The sequence below is a fragment of the Heloderma suspectum genome, chromosome 6 (genome assembly GCF_057233095.1).
Source record: "Heloderma suspectum isolate Gila_16-S chromosome 6, 16-S_ref, whole genome shotgun sequence".
NCBI classification, from domain to species: Eukaryota; Metazoa; Chordata; class Lepidosauria; order Squamata; family Helodermatidae; genus Heloderma; species Heloderma suspectum.
The window spans coordinates 36,483,447-36,500,017 of record NC_139463.1 but is presented as its reverse complement, the minus strand read 5'-3'; the positions used below and the strand labels follow the sequence as shown (position 1 = coordinate 36,500,017).

Below are 16,571 nucleotides of genomic sequence, written 5' to 3'. Positions count from 1 at the left end.
AGTGCAAAAGCTGGTTTGAAACTCAACATTAAAAAAACGAAGATCATGGCATCTGGCCCCATCACTTCCTGGCATATAGAAGGGGAAGAAATGGAAGCAGTGACAGATTTTATTTTCTTGGGCTCCAAGATTGCCGCAGACGGTGACTGTAGCCATGAAATTAAAAGATTCTTGCTCCTTGGGAGGAAAGCTACGGCAAACCTAGACAGCATAGTAAGACGCCGAGACATCACCTTGCTGACAAAGGTCTGTGTAATCAAAGCTATGGTTTTCCCAGTAGCAACATATGGCTGTGAAGGCTGGACTATAAGGAAGGCTGAGCGCTGAAGAATCGATGCTTTCTAACTGTGGTGCTGGAGAAGACTCTTACGACTCCCCTGGCCTGCAAGGAGGTCAAATCAGACAATCCTAAAGGAAAGCAACCCTGACTGCTCATTGGAAGGACAGATACTGAAGCTGAAGCTCAAATATTTTGGCCACCTAATGTGAAGAGAAAAGTCACTGGAAAAGACCCTGATGCTGGGAAAGATTGAAGGCAAAAGGAGAAGGGGATGGCAGAGGATGAGATGGCTAGATAGCATCACCGATGCAATGAATATGAACTTGAGCAGACTCCGGGAGAGAGCGGAGGACAGGAAGGCCTGGTGTGCTATGGTCCATGGGGTCATGAAGAGTCGGACACGACTGAACAACAACAACTATTAAAGGTGCAAGAGCCCTGTCCTCTTTTGGACTTCCTCCTGCGTGGCTCCCAAACGCTGGAACACCCTCCCTTTGGAGTCACGACTGGTCCCCACTCTCTTTGCACTCAGGAAGGTGGTCAAGTTGCTTCTTTTTAACTTGGCTTTTGAAATTATTGTTTGGGGTTTTAAGGTTGCTTTTTATGTTTTATTTGATTGTGATTTTTTAAACAGCCATGGTTGGCTTCAAAAAGGCCCTATGGAAATACAACAAAAAATAATAGAACAAAGTTTTGCACTCAGCTACCTTAGTCAGAAATAAGCAAGAGTTCAGCAACAGCCAAAACAAGCTCAAAATAAATATAAATCAACATATATATATACCTTGCACGCATGTGCACATCAGACCTATGGAAACGGTGGCGGTGTTTCTTGAGATCTCTCTCTCTCTCTCTCTCTCTCAAGAAATATATATATATATATATATATATACCTCTCTCTCTCTCTCGAGAAATATATATATATATATATATATATATATAAAGAAATAAGCAAAAGTTAAAGTCCAGCCAGAGCAAATCCAGCCGAAGCATCTCTCTATCAAATGATCAGCACCAAGAGAAACATGTACACCAACATCAAAACCCGAAGCTGGTTCTTCCCTCTTGATGCAACGGCGAACGTGCAAGAGCCAGGCCAGCGGCGGGCAGTTGCAAGGGAGCAGCGCGTCCCACACCGCCTCCGCCCGTCCGATGCGCACGTGCGCGCAGCTCCGCGGTGACAGCGCACGTGCGCGCAGCTCCGCGGTGACAGCGCCCGGCGCGAGCACCTGGAGACGTCCGGGCGGGGAGTCACGCGCCCGCGCGCTCCAATCCCCGCGATCCCTTCCTGCCCGCGCCCCGCCGCGCCCCGCCGCCCCACTCCCTCCTCCCACTTTCCCACCCCCCCTCGCCTCCGCCGGTGACGTCACGCTCGGCTCAGCCGGCGCCATTTTGAAAGTGGAACCTTACGGGAGGAGGAGGAGGAGGAGGAGGAAGAAAAAGAAAAAGAAGAGGGGGGGGGGCTGGGTAAGGACAGGAAGCCAAGAGCAGGGGAAGCCCTGTAAGCGAAGCCGGCCTTACCCTGCCCCCCCCCGCCCCCGGGATCCGCTGCCATCCTTGCTCCACGTTCTATTTTAGCCTGGTACGGGGATAGTCCTGGAAAACTGAGAGGCCGCTTCAGCCCGCCCGGCCACCATTGGGAGCCTAACATGGCAGGTAAGGGGGCGAAAGACCCTCTCTCTTCTCGGGGACGGGCGCCTCTTCATTTGGAGCCTCGCAGGTGGTAGAGGCAGGTGGGGGGGGGGGCTCGCCTCTGCAGGAGCTTGCAGAGGTGTTGCCCTCAGCGCTGTGCAAACTGACCCCTTGGGGAGTGGGATTGGTTTCTTTTCCTCTTGCCTGTCCTCCTTCCGTTTCTTTCCCTCTCTCTCTTTTTCTATGATTGCATCCTCAGATTCATGCCCCCGCAACTGACAAGGCGCAAACGCCTCCTCTTCTTTCCTCTCATCTTTTTCTTTTTCTTAGATAAACATTCTCTCTCATCCGCCTGCCTTCCTTCCTTCCGACCCACCCCCTTCCCTACTTTTCACCATTGAGCTTTTCCCCCTTTTTATATTTTTTTTTTCTTTTTTCAAGAGGCAGGCGACTCCGGATTTCTGAGGGAGAGGCAGAAGTTGAGGGAGAATATTTCAAGGCAAGGGTGTGCAGGGCTGTGGGTTTGGAAGCAGGGGTGGTGATGGCGTTTGGGAATCTCGTCCATTTCCTTCTGATTTGCCTCCTTAATCGTTTTTCTGCAGGGGTTCTGTGGTTGGGGAAGGGGATTGCTTAGTATGTTATGTGTTTGGAAGTCAGGCTTTGAGGACACGAACTGGGGCGTGCTTATTTGCCAGACAATTGGCAAAGGGCAGTTGGGCTGGGGTGCAGAGAGGTGCAGCTTGGCAATAATCTGCGTGGAAAATCAAGGGATACATTAACATGTTTTCTGGGTGTGTGTCTGAGTAGAGCGTTTAGCCTGGGTTCATTCCATGTGGCATTGTATGAGGCATGTGCTTCCTGGTTTTATTCTAGAGAGAGACTCCGTGTTGGAGCTTGCTAGAGATTGCATTTTGGAGCATGGTATAAAGTCTGAAAATGCATCTCCTTGCATAGAATATGTGCCATGCCTGCCCTTGCACTCCACTCTCCCATTTCTTTTTCTGGAATGTGTTCCCCCACCCACACCCTTCAAAATTTAATTGCTTTGTGTTTGTTAGAGCAGCATGGAAGGCTGCATTTAGATCTGTGCTTTGCTATCTCGCAATGCACTCTACGCCTCTGTTCCACCCTCTCTGTTTTTCATCAATGGAAGCAAAGCTTTGAATGTAGCAAGTTACATGGCTGGGGGAAAATGATGCACAAGTTTCTCTGAATGAAGTGTCGTTTTCTACATATATGTAAAAAAACCCAAAAAACTCTGTAGTTGAGAGAGAATTGACTGTTTAACCTGGCTATCGGCCTTGTCTACTAAGATGTATTTAAAATCTGTATCATTCTGTACATCATGTTGCTAAACATCCTTTCACATTTTCCACTTGGTGCCCAGATTACATCACTTTGTAATGATTCTGTACAAAGTAACAAAGGGAGATGAAAATAGAATACTTGTGGATTGTTTCCACTTTCCTGTGCCCTGACTGCTGTTTGTGTGTTTGGAGCATTCATTCTTCTCCCGCCTTGAACTTTTTCTTAAAGTTGCTCAGCCTTACGTGGAGAGGGAAAACTTCTGTCCTCCCCCCCCCCCCATCTCCTTCACCAAGATGCAAGTGTTGCACTGCTCAGAGAGAGAGAGAGAGAGAGAGAGAGAGAGAGACTTGTGTTAGTTTGTTTTTTGAATTGAGGGAAAGCTCCATTTTGACACTGCCTTTCAGGAATTAAGGGCAGCTTGCTGTTTCTTCATTCTCTCTCTTCCTGTATAAACCCAACCCAATGACTTGCTCCGAATGACATGCAGAAGAAATGGGTGGTGTGTTTTGTACAAGTTTTGGTGGCAAGGTTCAAATGATTCACCGTCTTCCGCTGAGGCAGTAATGTTCCTGAAATTTTCTCTCCGATCTATCTTTTATGGTAGTTTAAAGCTTACTCATAACATAACAACTCATCCTGTTCAGGCTTCAGGGCGGTGGTCTTCCTGCTGTTTTTTTAATGAAACTTCTACTGTTTTATTATATGTATGCATAGCTCTTTGGTTAGCTTTCTGTAGTAGTTTTTTTTCTTCAGACAGTGAAACATTTATTTGTTAATAAATTCGCTGATTCAGGCATCTTAGTAGCAGCAGTGCCGGAGAAGTTAACATAGTGACTTTGGAGAAGAACGTATTTTGCATTTTGCTGGGAATTCTGGAAGACGTCAGTGGCACGTATTTTTCTTCTTCACTGCTGTGTGATTTCCGAACTTACTAGCTACAAGGTTCTGAGAGCAGTCAACAGTTTGTAGAGAATGTATAAGTGATTCTGTGCTTGAGAGAGAGTTCGGGGATATGGGTTAATCTTTACTGACAAAAGGGTGTGTGGGCTGGGTGTGTGGAAGAATAGAACAGTTTGTGATTGGGTTTCTGTGTACTTCCATCTGCTTTAGAAATACTTGGTTCTTGTGGGCGTGGAGGGTGCTGCCTTCACAGCACCATTTAACTACCCATGCGAATGATCACTGTTTACTAGAGTGGAATGCTAACAGAGTGCAGTCAAGTTTAATAGGCAGAGTGTGGGTCTACTTTTATTTAACTTCTGTTTTGTTTCTAGGAGCTGGAGGTGGCGGGAATGACATTCAGTGGTGTTTTTCTCAGGTGAAAGGGGCTGTGGATGACGATGTAGCTGAAGGTAAGAACAAGATCTGAACTGACTATTAGTATTGCTAATGGCAGCATAGTTGTAATACCACAGCTAGATGAATTCTTTCTTGAAATATCCTTCTCTTACCTGAGTCTTATTCCTGATTGCTTTACATAAGCAGCAAATTCTGAAAACATAAAGAAGCATTGTGCTCACTGGAGCTTAAGTAGGATGCACATCCATTGACACCTGTATAGGTCTGGTAGCTGTCTTTTTCCATCTAATGCTTGGCGCCTAGAATGCAACTTAATGCAGTTAAACTTTGTTCACATACACACAGGGTGGTGGTAGTGTTTTCAGTTGAGAATATATAGTGTCGTCTCTCCTCTCATCAGCACAGTGGGAGTAAGGCCAGCCTGCTGCCCTCCAGATGTTTTGGGCTTCACCTCCCAGCCAGCATGGCCAGTGGTCAGAAATGCTGGGAGTTGTAGTCCAAAATATCCGGAGGGCACCAGATTGGGGAAGGCTGGTCTAAGGATACTTAATTATATGGCATTTTGGCTAGTTATAATACAGTGGTTTTGGGAATACCTGTGTGAAGATGACCTATTTTACTTGGTATAGTTGTTGGAGTCCAAAGTCTGAATGACTGACCTGATCTTGTGTGCTTGATCTTGCTGAGCGTGTGTGTCCAGTGATACAGCATTAGAAATATCCATTTAGCTCTGAGTTGCATGAGAGATGCAACAGCAGGTACCATTAAAGTATAACACTTCATAGGAACACCTTATCTGGTTGTGGGCTTTGGAGTGTTTTGAGACTTGCACAACTTGCAATCTTGCTTGCAGTCTTCAGGTTTGCTGAATGAACTTGATCTAATCTTAGGCAAATATTTGTACCTGCTGTATCTATTAGAATAAAGTTGGGCAGCCTGTGTTATCCCCTGACCCCACCCCAATCAAGGCTTCCTTAAGAATCTGGATACTTTCTAATGGGGATTGTTGGCCAAAACATTTGGAAGCCAAAAGCGAAAGTGGCATAAGATCACACTTGCCCAATGTTTCTTTCATTGATGTGCAGGATTTTTGTTTAGTGCAGGGAGTCCTTGAGGAAGGAGGTATTCCCTGAAATGTTGGGCAGCATCCCTATGTACACCAATTGCTGGGGAACTTGGACGGGAGGTTGCACTCCTGCCCTGCTTGTGGGTTCCTGATGAAAGCTGGTTGGCCATTGTGTGAACAGAATGCTGGACTAGATGGACCCTTGGTCTGATCCAGCATTGCTCTTATGTTTTTAGGCTCTGTGTTCTTAGGCAAGTGGCATGAAATAAATTGGCACTTGTATTTGGTATCACTTTTGTTTTTTGGCTACTTCTGGTGTCTCCCAGTTGTTGGCAAAACATTTGGAGGGCCACAGGTTGTTAGCCCTTGGCCTACATGATGGCACAACTTTCTGATGTAGCTGAACAAGTTACCTACCTCTAGAGTGGAATCTCTCCTGCAGCTTACCTCCCTTTGTACCTTGTGCTATCCCTGAGAATGCAGGTTGGAACTGCACATGAGGAGTGGCATGGGAATGCTGCTAAAAATGGCATTCCTATATTGTGTTCCTCTTTTTCCCTGTAATATGTAGGAACACTTAACCTATCACGACATATGGTATGTTTTCCTGTGTATTACAGGATAGGATAATTCGATGGGGCAGTGCCATTTTCAGCATTGTTTTGTACCATTCTCTGCCTCCACTAGCACCAGCCACTCATGTGGAGTGGGTGGTGGTGGTGAAATACACGATGTGGTGCCATCAGAACATTGTGTGTGTGGGGTGGTGGTTGAAATGTTCCTGCCTATTACAGGAGAGAGGGCAACCACTTGACACAGGGCTGTAATTTTCAGTGACAGCTCTGCCTGTAATGCATAGTTCTGCCTTCAGTGATACGTCAGTCTTCAGCTGTGTACTAAGATTTGTTTTATTTGGGCTGTGAAGAGAGGGCCCTGCATTCTCTCTCTAGCCACTGAGTACTGTATCAGCACATTTTGCACAGTGTTCCTTTGGACAGATTCTATGTTGGTCACTGTGAATTCTCAGCTGCATGAGATATACAAGATCAATGCTTTGCACCTTAATTCACTGGGGGAGGGGGTGCGCTGATGCCATATCTGACCCTTGATGTCCTTCTGAAATCTTGCTGTCTGGTATAGCTGTCTGGGCACTCCCATCTTGGGGGATAGGCAAAGGTGACCAGGATCAGGCCAGTTTCAAAACTTCTGCTTAAAATATCCTTTTGTTTAGAGGTTTTGTTTTGTTTCAAAGAAACTGTATGATTCATGTGGCATGCAGTGTGTGAAATAGCCATTCTTCATTAGAGCCATTGTCTGTTTAAAACAAAACTAAATTTGAACACGTGGTTGCACATTGTGTTCTGTGAACAGATGCGGTTGTAAAGGTAGGCATTGTTCGTTACTAGGCGGTACATTTTGCTGTAGAGAAACATAGCTTAAGGATGTGAAAGCTCTGCGATGTTAACGAGCTGGTTGTGGTATTTCTGAAAGCGTTAGCGTATGCAGAATATGGATCAGGGGGTCACAGAAATGCAGAAACTAAACATTGCTTGAAAGTAGCTATGCAGCAAAATCCCTTGTATGTTTACTAAGAAGGAAAACTCATTTAGCTTGGTTGGACTTGCTCCCACATAAGCATGCGTAGGATTTTTAGCCTTAATTGCATATACCTGCATTTCATTCTTCCTGGGGATGGGCCATAACTCAGTAATAGGGACCTGCTTTGCATGCAGAAAAGCCCAGGTTCACTTCCTGGTAAAGCCAGCTAGGTAGCAGGGCTTGGAAAGACTTCAGCCTGAAATCTGCTACCATAAGATTCAGTGATGGCCAGCAATGTAGATGGTTTTAAAAAGGATTAGACAAATTTATGGAGGATAAGGCTTTCAGAAGCTACTAGCTGTGATGGCTATATAGTACCTTCAGCATTAGAGGCAGTATACAGTTGCTGGGGAACATGAATGGGTGCTATTCCATTCATGTTCTGTTGTGGTCTTTCCATAGGCTATGGTTGGTCATTGTGCTGGACTAGATGGACCTTTGGTCTTATCCAGCTTGGCTCCTCTTATGTCCTTATGATGCATGGGATTGCTGCTGTAACCTGTGTAGATGGTACTGAGACAGATGGACCAGTAGTTAGATTCAATGTGAGGCAGCTCCATTTTTCCCCTTTGGTGATATGCTCTACATACTGTAACATAGGAAGCATCCTTATACGAAATCAGACTATTTTTCCATATAGTCTTTCCCATCCTGGTGCACTCCAGACATTGGACTATAACTCCCATGATCCCAAACTACTGGCCATGCTGGCTGAGGCTGGTGGGAGTTGAAGTTCAAACTATCTAGAGGGCACTAGGTTGGAAAAGATCTTCAGCAGTGGCCTTTCCCATCACTTGCTCTCTGATTGTCCTCCTTCTTTTTCACTGGAGACTCAGGGATTAAAGTGGGGCCTTCTGTATGCAAAGTATGTGCTCTGCCAAGGAGCTGTCGTCACTCTACTGATTGGCATTCTGCATTACACACGCACGCTCAGTGCCACAAGACTTTTTCTGCAACAGCAGACTAACATGGCCAGTCCTCTGACACCATTTATATATGGTGTCTTCAGACCAAATAGGTCACACACTTGCATTGACCTACAAAATAACATCTGTGCTTCCAAAGGCGAGCTTGAGTGTGAAGTCCATTTTTTAACACATGAGCATTGAAATTTTTCAAACTGGTGCTTCTGTGTCAACATCAGTGGTGTCTAAAACTTTGTATACTGTGTCACATTCAGTGTCTTTCCCTGCTTCTAGCAGGCATAAATGTCTTTGCTTCTAGTATGTTGACTGGGTTCTGCTTTTGAAGAATCTTTTAAAGTTTTAGTTTGCTCTTAGCCATCTAGGGATTTGAAAAATCTTAGGGAATAGTTCGTTTTTAAGGATTCTAAAATGTTTTGTAAAACTTAAATTTTTTGAAAAGGCATTCGAAATTCAGTGCATGGATACTGGACAGGTTATGACCCTAGCTTAGCCTTCCAGTTAAGAACAGAAATGTACAACTTCAATGAAAATAAACCATCCACATATATCTTTCTGTCACATGGCTTGAAGCAGATGTGATATGCTACTAGCTTTCAGTAGCAAAGGCCTGTTACTTGCCTTAGGATGTAGTAATCTCCTAGGGTTTTTTTTTTTTTTTTTTACTGACAGGAGTAATAATAATACCATTATTTATAAAGTTCCTTAACAGCTCGATGGTATATAGGATTCAAAAATGTTGTATGCTGAGTAGGGATGAGCAGATTCCCTACCTTCCAGTCTGTGGGGAATCCACCCATGGGGGAAGGTGATCCGTTCCTCCCCTGGAATCCTCAGGAGCCGGCTCCTGTCTGGCAATTCCACGGTGCTGCATGCCGGCTCCGAATTGCTGGTGATTGGCAATACGGAGCCGGCGTGCGGCCTGCAGAGAGGAGCCGGCTCCTGAGGATTCCAGAGGGAGGCAGACATAAGTCATCCATTCCGCTGCGGACTCCGGAGGCTGGATTCTTTTGAATTTGGTCCATTTGGGTCCATGGTGGAATTCTCCGCCATCCCTAATGCTAAGACTTACTATAGCTTTTAGCACATACTTGAAGCCAAGAGGTCAGTCCATCTACCTGCTGAACCGTAACTAGCTTGTTTCAAGCCAGAAACACAATGCTGATTGTGTTCTCCTCCATCTCTTGCAGGGTACAAACAGAACTCTCTTCTTAGTCACAGCATTGTTACAAGTCTTTATTCAAAGTCATTTTTTACACTTGTCATACCCCTAGAACGGCATTCCAGTTACATATTGGCTAATGTTATATTTAGCTGTCTGCATTCCCCCCCCCCAAGAATTTCCTTATATTCTTGACAACTAAAGCATACCTTTTCATCATCTTCCTTGTCAACTTGAGAAGTGGCTTGATACGTTTCTGGCACAGACAATCCTCTTCTTTAAACTCAGTGAGCAAGGGGGAAAGTGTGACTATGTTTATGCTGCTATTTACTGACTGCTCAAGGGCCAAGGCCTATGATTATAGATGATAGATGACAGATCAGGGGTGAGCAGCATGCTTCCTGCAGGCCACATGTCCCCCCCACTACCAGCTACGGAGCTCTGTACAGATCCAATGTAGCTTCAAAACCAGCTAAATTGTACTTGTTTACTACTACATATCACTAACATGGCCATTTTTTCAGTCCCGTTTTCTTCTGGGCACCTTGCAGCAACTCAAAGAGCCCATTGGAGGGGTTCCGGGGGGGGGATAAGCCCCTGAAGTTGCCCACCTCTGTTACAGACATTAATGATTACGGTAATTAATTCCAAGGCTGTAACTATTATTTGAGATTCTGGTCCTTTAAATAAAATGCTGAGTCACAAATGAATAACTCCATGTTAATATAGTCTGAGTGCTTAGCTTGCATGTGAGAAATCCAGGTTCAAATCCCTACTTCAGTATGAAGGTTTTCAAATGATGTCTTAAACAAGTCACTTTCTCTTCCCCTAACCTACCCCACAGGCTTGTGAAATTAACCTAGGACTGTTGGAGAAATCTGCAAAAGAACCAAATGAGTTCGGATTTTCATGAATCGGACAGATTTCACAGCGGACTGGCTTCTCCCCTGTCAGGCAGATTTCGCAGACTTACAGACTGATTTTCTAACTTTCCTGAATTTTGCGCAAATTTTGTTGTGGAAAAATATGCAAAATTAAAAACTTCGGCCAAAAATGTGCATTTCCCCCATAGGTTAAGGTGTGAATATGCACAATTCAGGGAATTTGCGCATGTCTGCACATGTGAATTTGCACAATTGTGAATTCGCACAAATTCAAAAGTGCAAAAAAAATCTGATTTTGGTGATGGGTGGGCGACGCAATGAAAGGTGCCTGACAGTCTGTGAAACACAGACAGAATGGGTTTTACACAATCAATATGTCCCTAGAATAACCTAGTAAAACTCCATGAACTATCCTCAATTGGTTTGGAGGAAACTTAATATGTGCTCCTTATACCACCTCCCTTTTGTGGAGAGGAGTGGGGGCTGCTGCTGCTGGAGGAGGAAACTTTCTCCATGCACAGTGGACAGAACTACCACTAAGATGGCTGGGATCCAATTTCCTATTTGAAGAACCTGAGAGATGCACAGCCAGTGTTGAGTAACAAAGGGTTCTCAAAGTCGGTGCTCCCAGTTGAATCTTTAAAATGCACAGTAATCCTTTTTTGTTTCTGATAACATACTGTCATTTTATTAAGTGTGAAACCGCTATGCAAGGGAAAACATCTATACCCCCATTATACTTTGTATCCAAGTTTCCTATTTTAAGTATGAACAAGAAATACATTTCATTTCTTGCTTAATGAAATATAATATGAGTCAGGGTGCAGTAGTGGTTGGGGTGCTGGACAGACAAGTGGAATGTATGGTGTAACCTTAAGCTGACGGAAAGATGGCCCACTCACCTTACAAGTTTCTTGGGAGGATTAAAGGGGGAGACTCAATCATATATGCGACAATGTGCTCTTCGGAATGAGGCCGGGATAAAAATGTAATAAACGTTTTTAGTGGCTGTATGTGGGGCGTTTTCTCCCTTTTCAACTGTAGCTTGAAGGCTAGAAGAGAGAGATATTCCCCCAGTAGCTAGTAGGTATATTCCTACAGTAGGCAGGCTTATGTTAAATAGGGCTGAATATATTGCTTGCCACAGGTGACCCTATAAAGACTGCAATCCTCAAATGAATTGTTGCTATATTGATCACTTGTAGCTGGTGCAGGAGTAATGCTGGCTGCTTGTGAAAAACAGTTGAGATTTAGAGCCATTGGCAGGAACATGTGTTTCCTTCTCTCTTCCCTCACCATGATTAAGAGAAATATTTTTAGCTAGGAACTGAAACTTAACAGCAGAGGATGGTTTCAGATCTTGGTGAAAAAAAGAAGCCCTGGTTAGCATGAAAGCTGGTGCTGGTGTTTCCCTTGCAGATGAGGAAAGTTTGTTTCCCAGGCTGGGTGGAAGGAGGCAGCCAGACTTATAACTTCGCCAAGGAGGGAGAAAATAGGTACTTGTTGAAAAACCTGCATGTTAGGCATAAATCTAGCCTCTAAAGAGGGTTTAATCTGGGGGTGGGGGGAATCCAGGTATGGGAAACATCCTCCCGATGTTGTTGGATTGCAGCTCTGAGCATCCCTCAGCATTGGCTGTGCTGGCTACAACTGATGGGAGTCTGGAGGGCCCATGTTCTCCACTACTGCTTTAATCTGTCAGGGAAGATACCAAATCCAAATAAACAAAGGACCGCCTGGTTCAGTCTCCCTCTTTCCCACAGGGTGAGCGGGATTAGAGGCATATAAACCCGCTTCAAATCTTTTCCTGGCTACAATCCAAGATAGAAATAACATTGAAACTGCATCTTTGTGGATTACAATGGGAGAATAAATAAGGCTAACCTAAATGAAGCCCAGTTTCTTACTCAGGATTATCGTATATCTCTAGCGAACAACCGTCAGACCTGATCTCAGGAACAAGTTTATTTGTACAATTTAGGAGTCATGTCGACTTGCCTTACTCTTAATCTTGAGATGGGTTAGCATGCAGATAACTTTGGTTGGATAGCTTTGTGGAGTACAGCATACCATAGCGTTGAACAGTATCCGGAGAGGTACTTAAGTTAGTCAACAAGTGGCATAACTGAAAGAGTTGGATTCCTTTCTCAGGTACATGTGACAGTCAGAATAATGATATAGAGACTTCTGATTCTTGATGGGGTCTAATGCAAGAAATGGCTGGCCAACTTTCTCAGAACTGAGAGACCATCTTGAAACTGTATTATCTGTTGGTTGGTGTTATATGTTGGTTGGTAACATATTAACTGAATACACTCTCTCTCTCTCTCTCTCTCTCACACACACACACACACACACACACACACGCTTTTCTGTCAAAGCACCTAAGATAGTTTACAATTTAAAATACCAGAGCAAAAAAAAAAGTTACAAAGGATAAAAAAAAGCAGTGTTTTCAAGAGCTGATGGCATGAGCGCCCTGGCCTCTTTTGCCTTCTCTCAAGATATGCACATATTTACATGGCCCCGGGGAAGGTGGGGTATGTTCATTCCTGTGAATACAATTGCCCCAATCCAGCAAGGAACATATGTCTGTGGAAGGAATTTTAGGTGAATGTAGCTAGTATAGACACGTGCATCAGCAAAACTTTCTTCTGATCATACGGTTGAATTCTCAGGTAGAGGGTTCTGGGACTTCTTCATATACTTCTGTATGTATGTACTTCATATACTTCTGTATCCCATTCTTGCTTTCAGAATCAATTGTGCAGGTTGTCATATCGGCACTGAATTTGTATGGGTTTTTAGTTGAGATTTTGATAATGAGGTGGGTTGAGTGTTCCAAATGCTGTGCTTGTTGAACTGTTGTCTGTCCTTTATTTTGAGATAATAGCATGCCCTGTCTCAAGGACTTGGTAGCCATTTAGATTGGGAGCTAATTGGCCTTTTAATTATCTGCTTTGCGGATCTTCCTGTTAGACCCTTGGCCAAGTCATTCAGGTTCCCAAATCCTGCTTTTCCCCATCTGGGAAATCAGGATGTTGTTTACTTCGACTTATATCAGATGCTAACAAACTGTTGTGTTAATTCTGCGCAGTCCATCACATTTCTGACATCATTACTTTTTCAACTTACTTGGACAGCCTTTTAGGATGAACGTTGGTGGCAAAGCTTCTCAAATTCCCCACTTGTTACCTTCTTGCAATGGAGTGGTAGGGAGACAATTCACATTTGCTCTTTCTTCTTTTCTTTTGCTTATTAATGTTTTAATGTTTTGAAATCAGGTTTATCACTTCTTGTCAATACCAAAATTTTATTACTGGTATGCCTCAGAATTGCAAAGCAGCTGTGGAAGCTACCGCCCCAGATGACTAGTTAGAACAGTGGGGAGGAGGGCAGCTTCAGCCTGGGGGACTGGATCGAAATAGCTCTGAAACTAGGATTTCAGTGAGGCACCATTTCTGATTTGCTGGGCATCCCATGCAAAGTTCCAGAATGCCCAAGAGGCTTCTGAGGAACCTGCCAGTTCGGGTGTGGTCTCTTGCCCTCTGATAGCATTGAGTGATGTACTGCTTCTGATCAAGTAGCCAGCCTGAATATTAGGCACTAATCTCTTGGGCATCATATTGTTTTGCATGAGATGCCTATCTGAAGCCCCTTCATGCTGTGTGAAGTGAAGAGGCTTCAGTTAGGCATCTCTACAACCTAGAAAAGAGAGGGGGCTGCCAAATAGCACTGAAGGTTGGCCATTTCTTGTTTAGAGGAAGAAATAATGATGATGATTATGTTTATAGGCCACCTTTCAGGGCAAGAGTCCTCCCAAGGCAACATAAAACAAAAAATTCATACTAAAAAAGATGTAGTAATAAAAGCAGCAAAAGTTCCACCAAACAACAAACGTCAGCAAAAGACAGAGCCTACAACACAGTTATAGCTCTAACTCTGTCTTATAAAACATAATCAGGGCAAGGCCAGAGTAAAGAAGTAAGTCTTTGGGGCCTTCTGAAAGGGCTGCAATGATTGGACCTGATGGAGCCCCGAGGGCAATTTAATCCAGAGGTGTGGGCCACTGCAGAAAAGGCCCTCTCTCATGCACTTGCCCACTCAACTCTCCTCACTGGTGAGCAAGTGAGAAGGGCCTGTCCTGCTGATTTTGAAGTGCAGGCAGGCTAATAAGGGTGAAGGTGCTCCTTCAAGTAATTTGGGCCCAAATGGTTTAAAGTTTTAAAGGTTAAAACCAGCACTTTAAATTGGACTTGGAATCACACTGGTAACCAGTGCAGCTGGCTCAATATAGCTGTGATATGATGTAATTGCCTTGCCTACACCAACACTTGGGTGGCCGCATTCTGCACCAGCTGAAGTTTCTGGACCATCTTCAAAGGCAGCCCCGTGTGTAGTGCATTGCAGTAGTCCAGTCTGAATGCCACTAGTGCATTGATAATTGAGGCAAGGTCCATCCTCTCCAGATAGGGCTGCTGGCATACCAGCCTAAGCTGGTAAAACATTTCTGGACACCACAGCTACCTGGGCTTCCCCAGTTAGCGCAGAATCAAGGAGGACTCCCAGACAACACATTTGGTCTTTTAGGGGGAGTGCAACCCTACCTAACACCAGCTGTAAACCGCCATCCAGAGTAGTTGGTTTCCCAGCCCACAATACCTCTGTCTTGTCTGGATTAAGTTTCAGCTTGTTCACCCTCATCCACTCCAAAACAGCCTCTAGACACTGGTTCAAGAGTTTCAGAGCCTCCCTGGGATATATAAATGGAAATGAGAGGTAGAGCCGAGTATCAGACACATAGTGATGACACTTCAGCCCAAACCTCAGGGTGACTTCTTCTGGTGGTGTCATGTAGATGTTAAATAGCATGGGGGACAAAATCCTTGTGGCACAGGCATTGGGTGGAGCAGAAGTCTCACAGCACCATCTTCTGAGACTGCTCCCCCAGAAAGGACCAGAACCACCTTAATGCTGTGCCTCCTGAGCCCAACCCAGATAAACAATCCAGAAGGATGCCATGGCTGATGATGTCAAAAGCCACTGACAGATCCAGAAGAACCAACAGGGTGGCACTCCCCACATCCATTCCCTGGTGTAAGTCATCAACCAGGGGGACCAAGGCTGTTCGTTCTCTCTCTCTCTCTCTCTCTCTCTCACACGCACACACACGTGCGCATGCGTACCTCTTTCTTTTAATATTTTCAAACTGACGAGAAGTAGGAGTTGGCTGTTCCCGGACTATATGCTTCTATTTAGGGGAGGAGTTCATATTAAAGTGAACCAGCATACCATTTCCTCTCCCTTCTTGTGAATGATTGCAGAATCATTTGCGAGAGGAAAAGGCAGCTGCTTGCTTGCATGGCAAAGGTTCCTGAGATGTGTTCCCATTGCCACGGTGACGGCTTCATTTGCACATTGTGTTACTTTTCCTCTGATTGTGTTTTTCCTTTTTTAAACTGTCACAGCTTCTTGATAGATTGACTTGGCCTTCCTCCTCCGTTTGGAAAGGTCCTGACACTTGGGTACTAGAACGGCCGAAAATGAAGGCATTGGGCATACATTGTTACGTGCACTCAGAGGGCTAAAGAGCAAGGAGGTTGTTCTAAGTAGTAATATCTAAGCTGCAAATATGTCATGAGTTTGCTTTGAAGTCTTCCCAAGAAAATCTAAAGGAGGTGAAATTGTGGATCAGCCAGTGTTTTCCATTCTTATTCATGGTCTAAGTAAAATGGCACTTTTACACTTCTATCTAACTGCCCCTGTGGTGGGGAGGACCTGCATGTTCAGAAGTGTTCTAAGAGCCAGTTCATACATTGAGCAAATATCAAGTGGTAATTTTTTCTCTTGGACTCAGATCACTTTAGGATTGCATGTTTGAGTGCTCCCCTATTGGGAATGGAGAAACCCCCTGAACCTTAAAAAAACAACACCCCACCACCTAGTTCAGAACAAGGCTAGGTTGAACTCCCTGGCATGCTAGTTGTGTGTATGCAAGAAGTTTTTTAGATGGCAGGGGTGGGGTGTCAGTGGGAGCATTCAAATATGTGATTCTCCTTCACTTGCAATCTGAAGACTTATGGTCAAGGAAAATCTTTGCCGCTTGATTTTTCTGCTGAATATCTAAATTGGTCCCACATCTCAGCAAAAGCCTTACAGGTATTCAAGTGGCTGGCAACATTTGAGTATAGGGATAAAAAGTCACCAAATCCCTTTATTTAATTCATTCATTTATCTCCTGCCTGTCCATCCATAAATGGTGTTCAAGGGAGCTAATAATAAAATCTGGATAAAAACAGAATATTAACTAAAACATAATGTAAAAACAAAATAAATTAAAAACACAATTAAAACCTTAACAACGAAAGAAACAGTACCAAGCAGTTGAAAACTCCTTCAGTGATGGGCCAGCTTATAT

The 16,571-nt window shown here is 44.3% G+C and overlaps 1 protein-coding gene across 3 annotated transcripts in view; it reads left to right on the top strand.

Annotated features, from left to right (window-relative positions):
- The first annotated feature begins 1,431 nt into the window (after positions 1–1,431).
- The window catches only part of PPP2R2A (protein phosphatase 2 regulatory subunit Balpha), a 103,695-nt gene continuing 88,555 nt past the window's right edge, over positions 1,432–16,571 (top strand). The window contains exons 1-2 of one of the 3 annotated variants that reach the window (XM_084803944.1): positions 1,432–1,936; positions 4,495–4,572. In XM_084803944.1, the coding sequence (XP_084660070.1) occupies positions 1,930–1,936; positions 4,495–4,572 (85 nt within the window). In that variant the 5' untranslated portion in view covers positions 1,432–1,929. Of the gene's footprint in view, positions 1,937–3,632; positions 3,821–4,494; positions 4,573–16,571 lie in introns of those variants that run through there. The other 2 variants (XM_084803945.1, XM_084803949.1) reach the window with 2 other exon arrangements.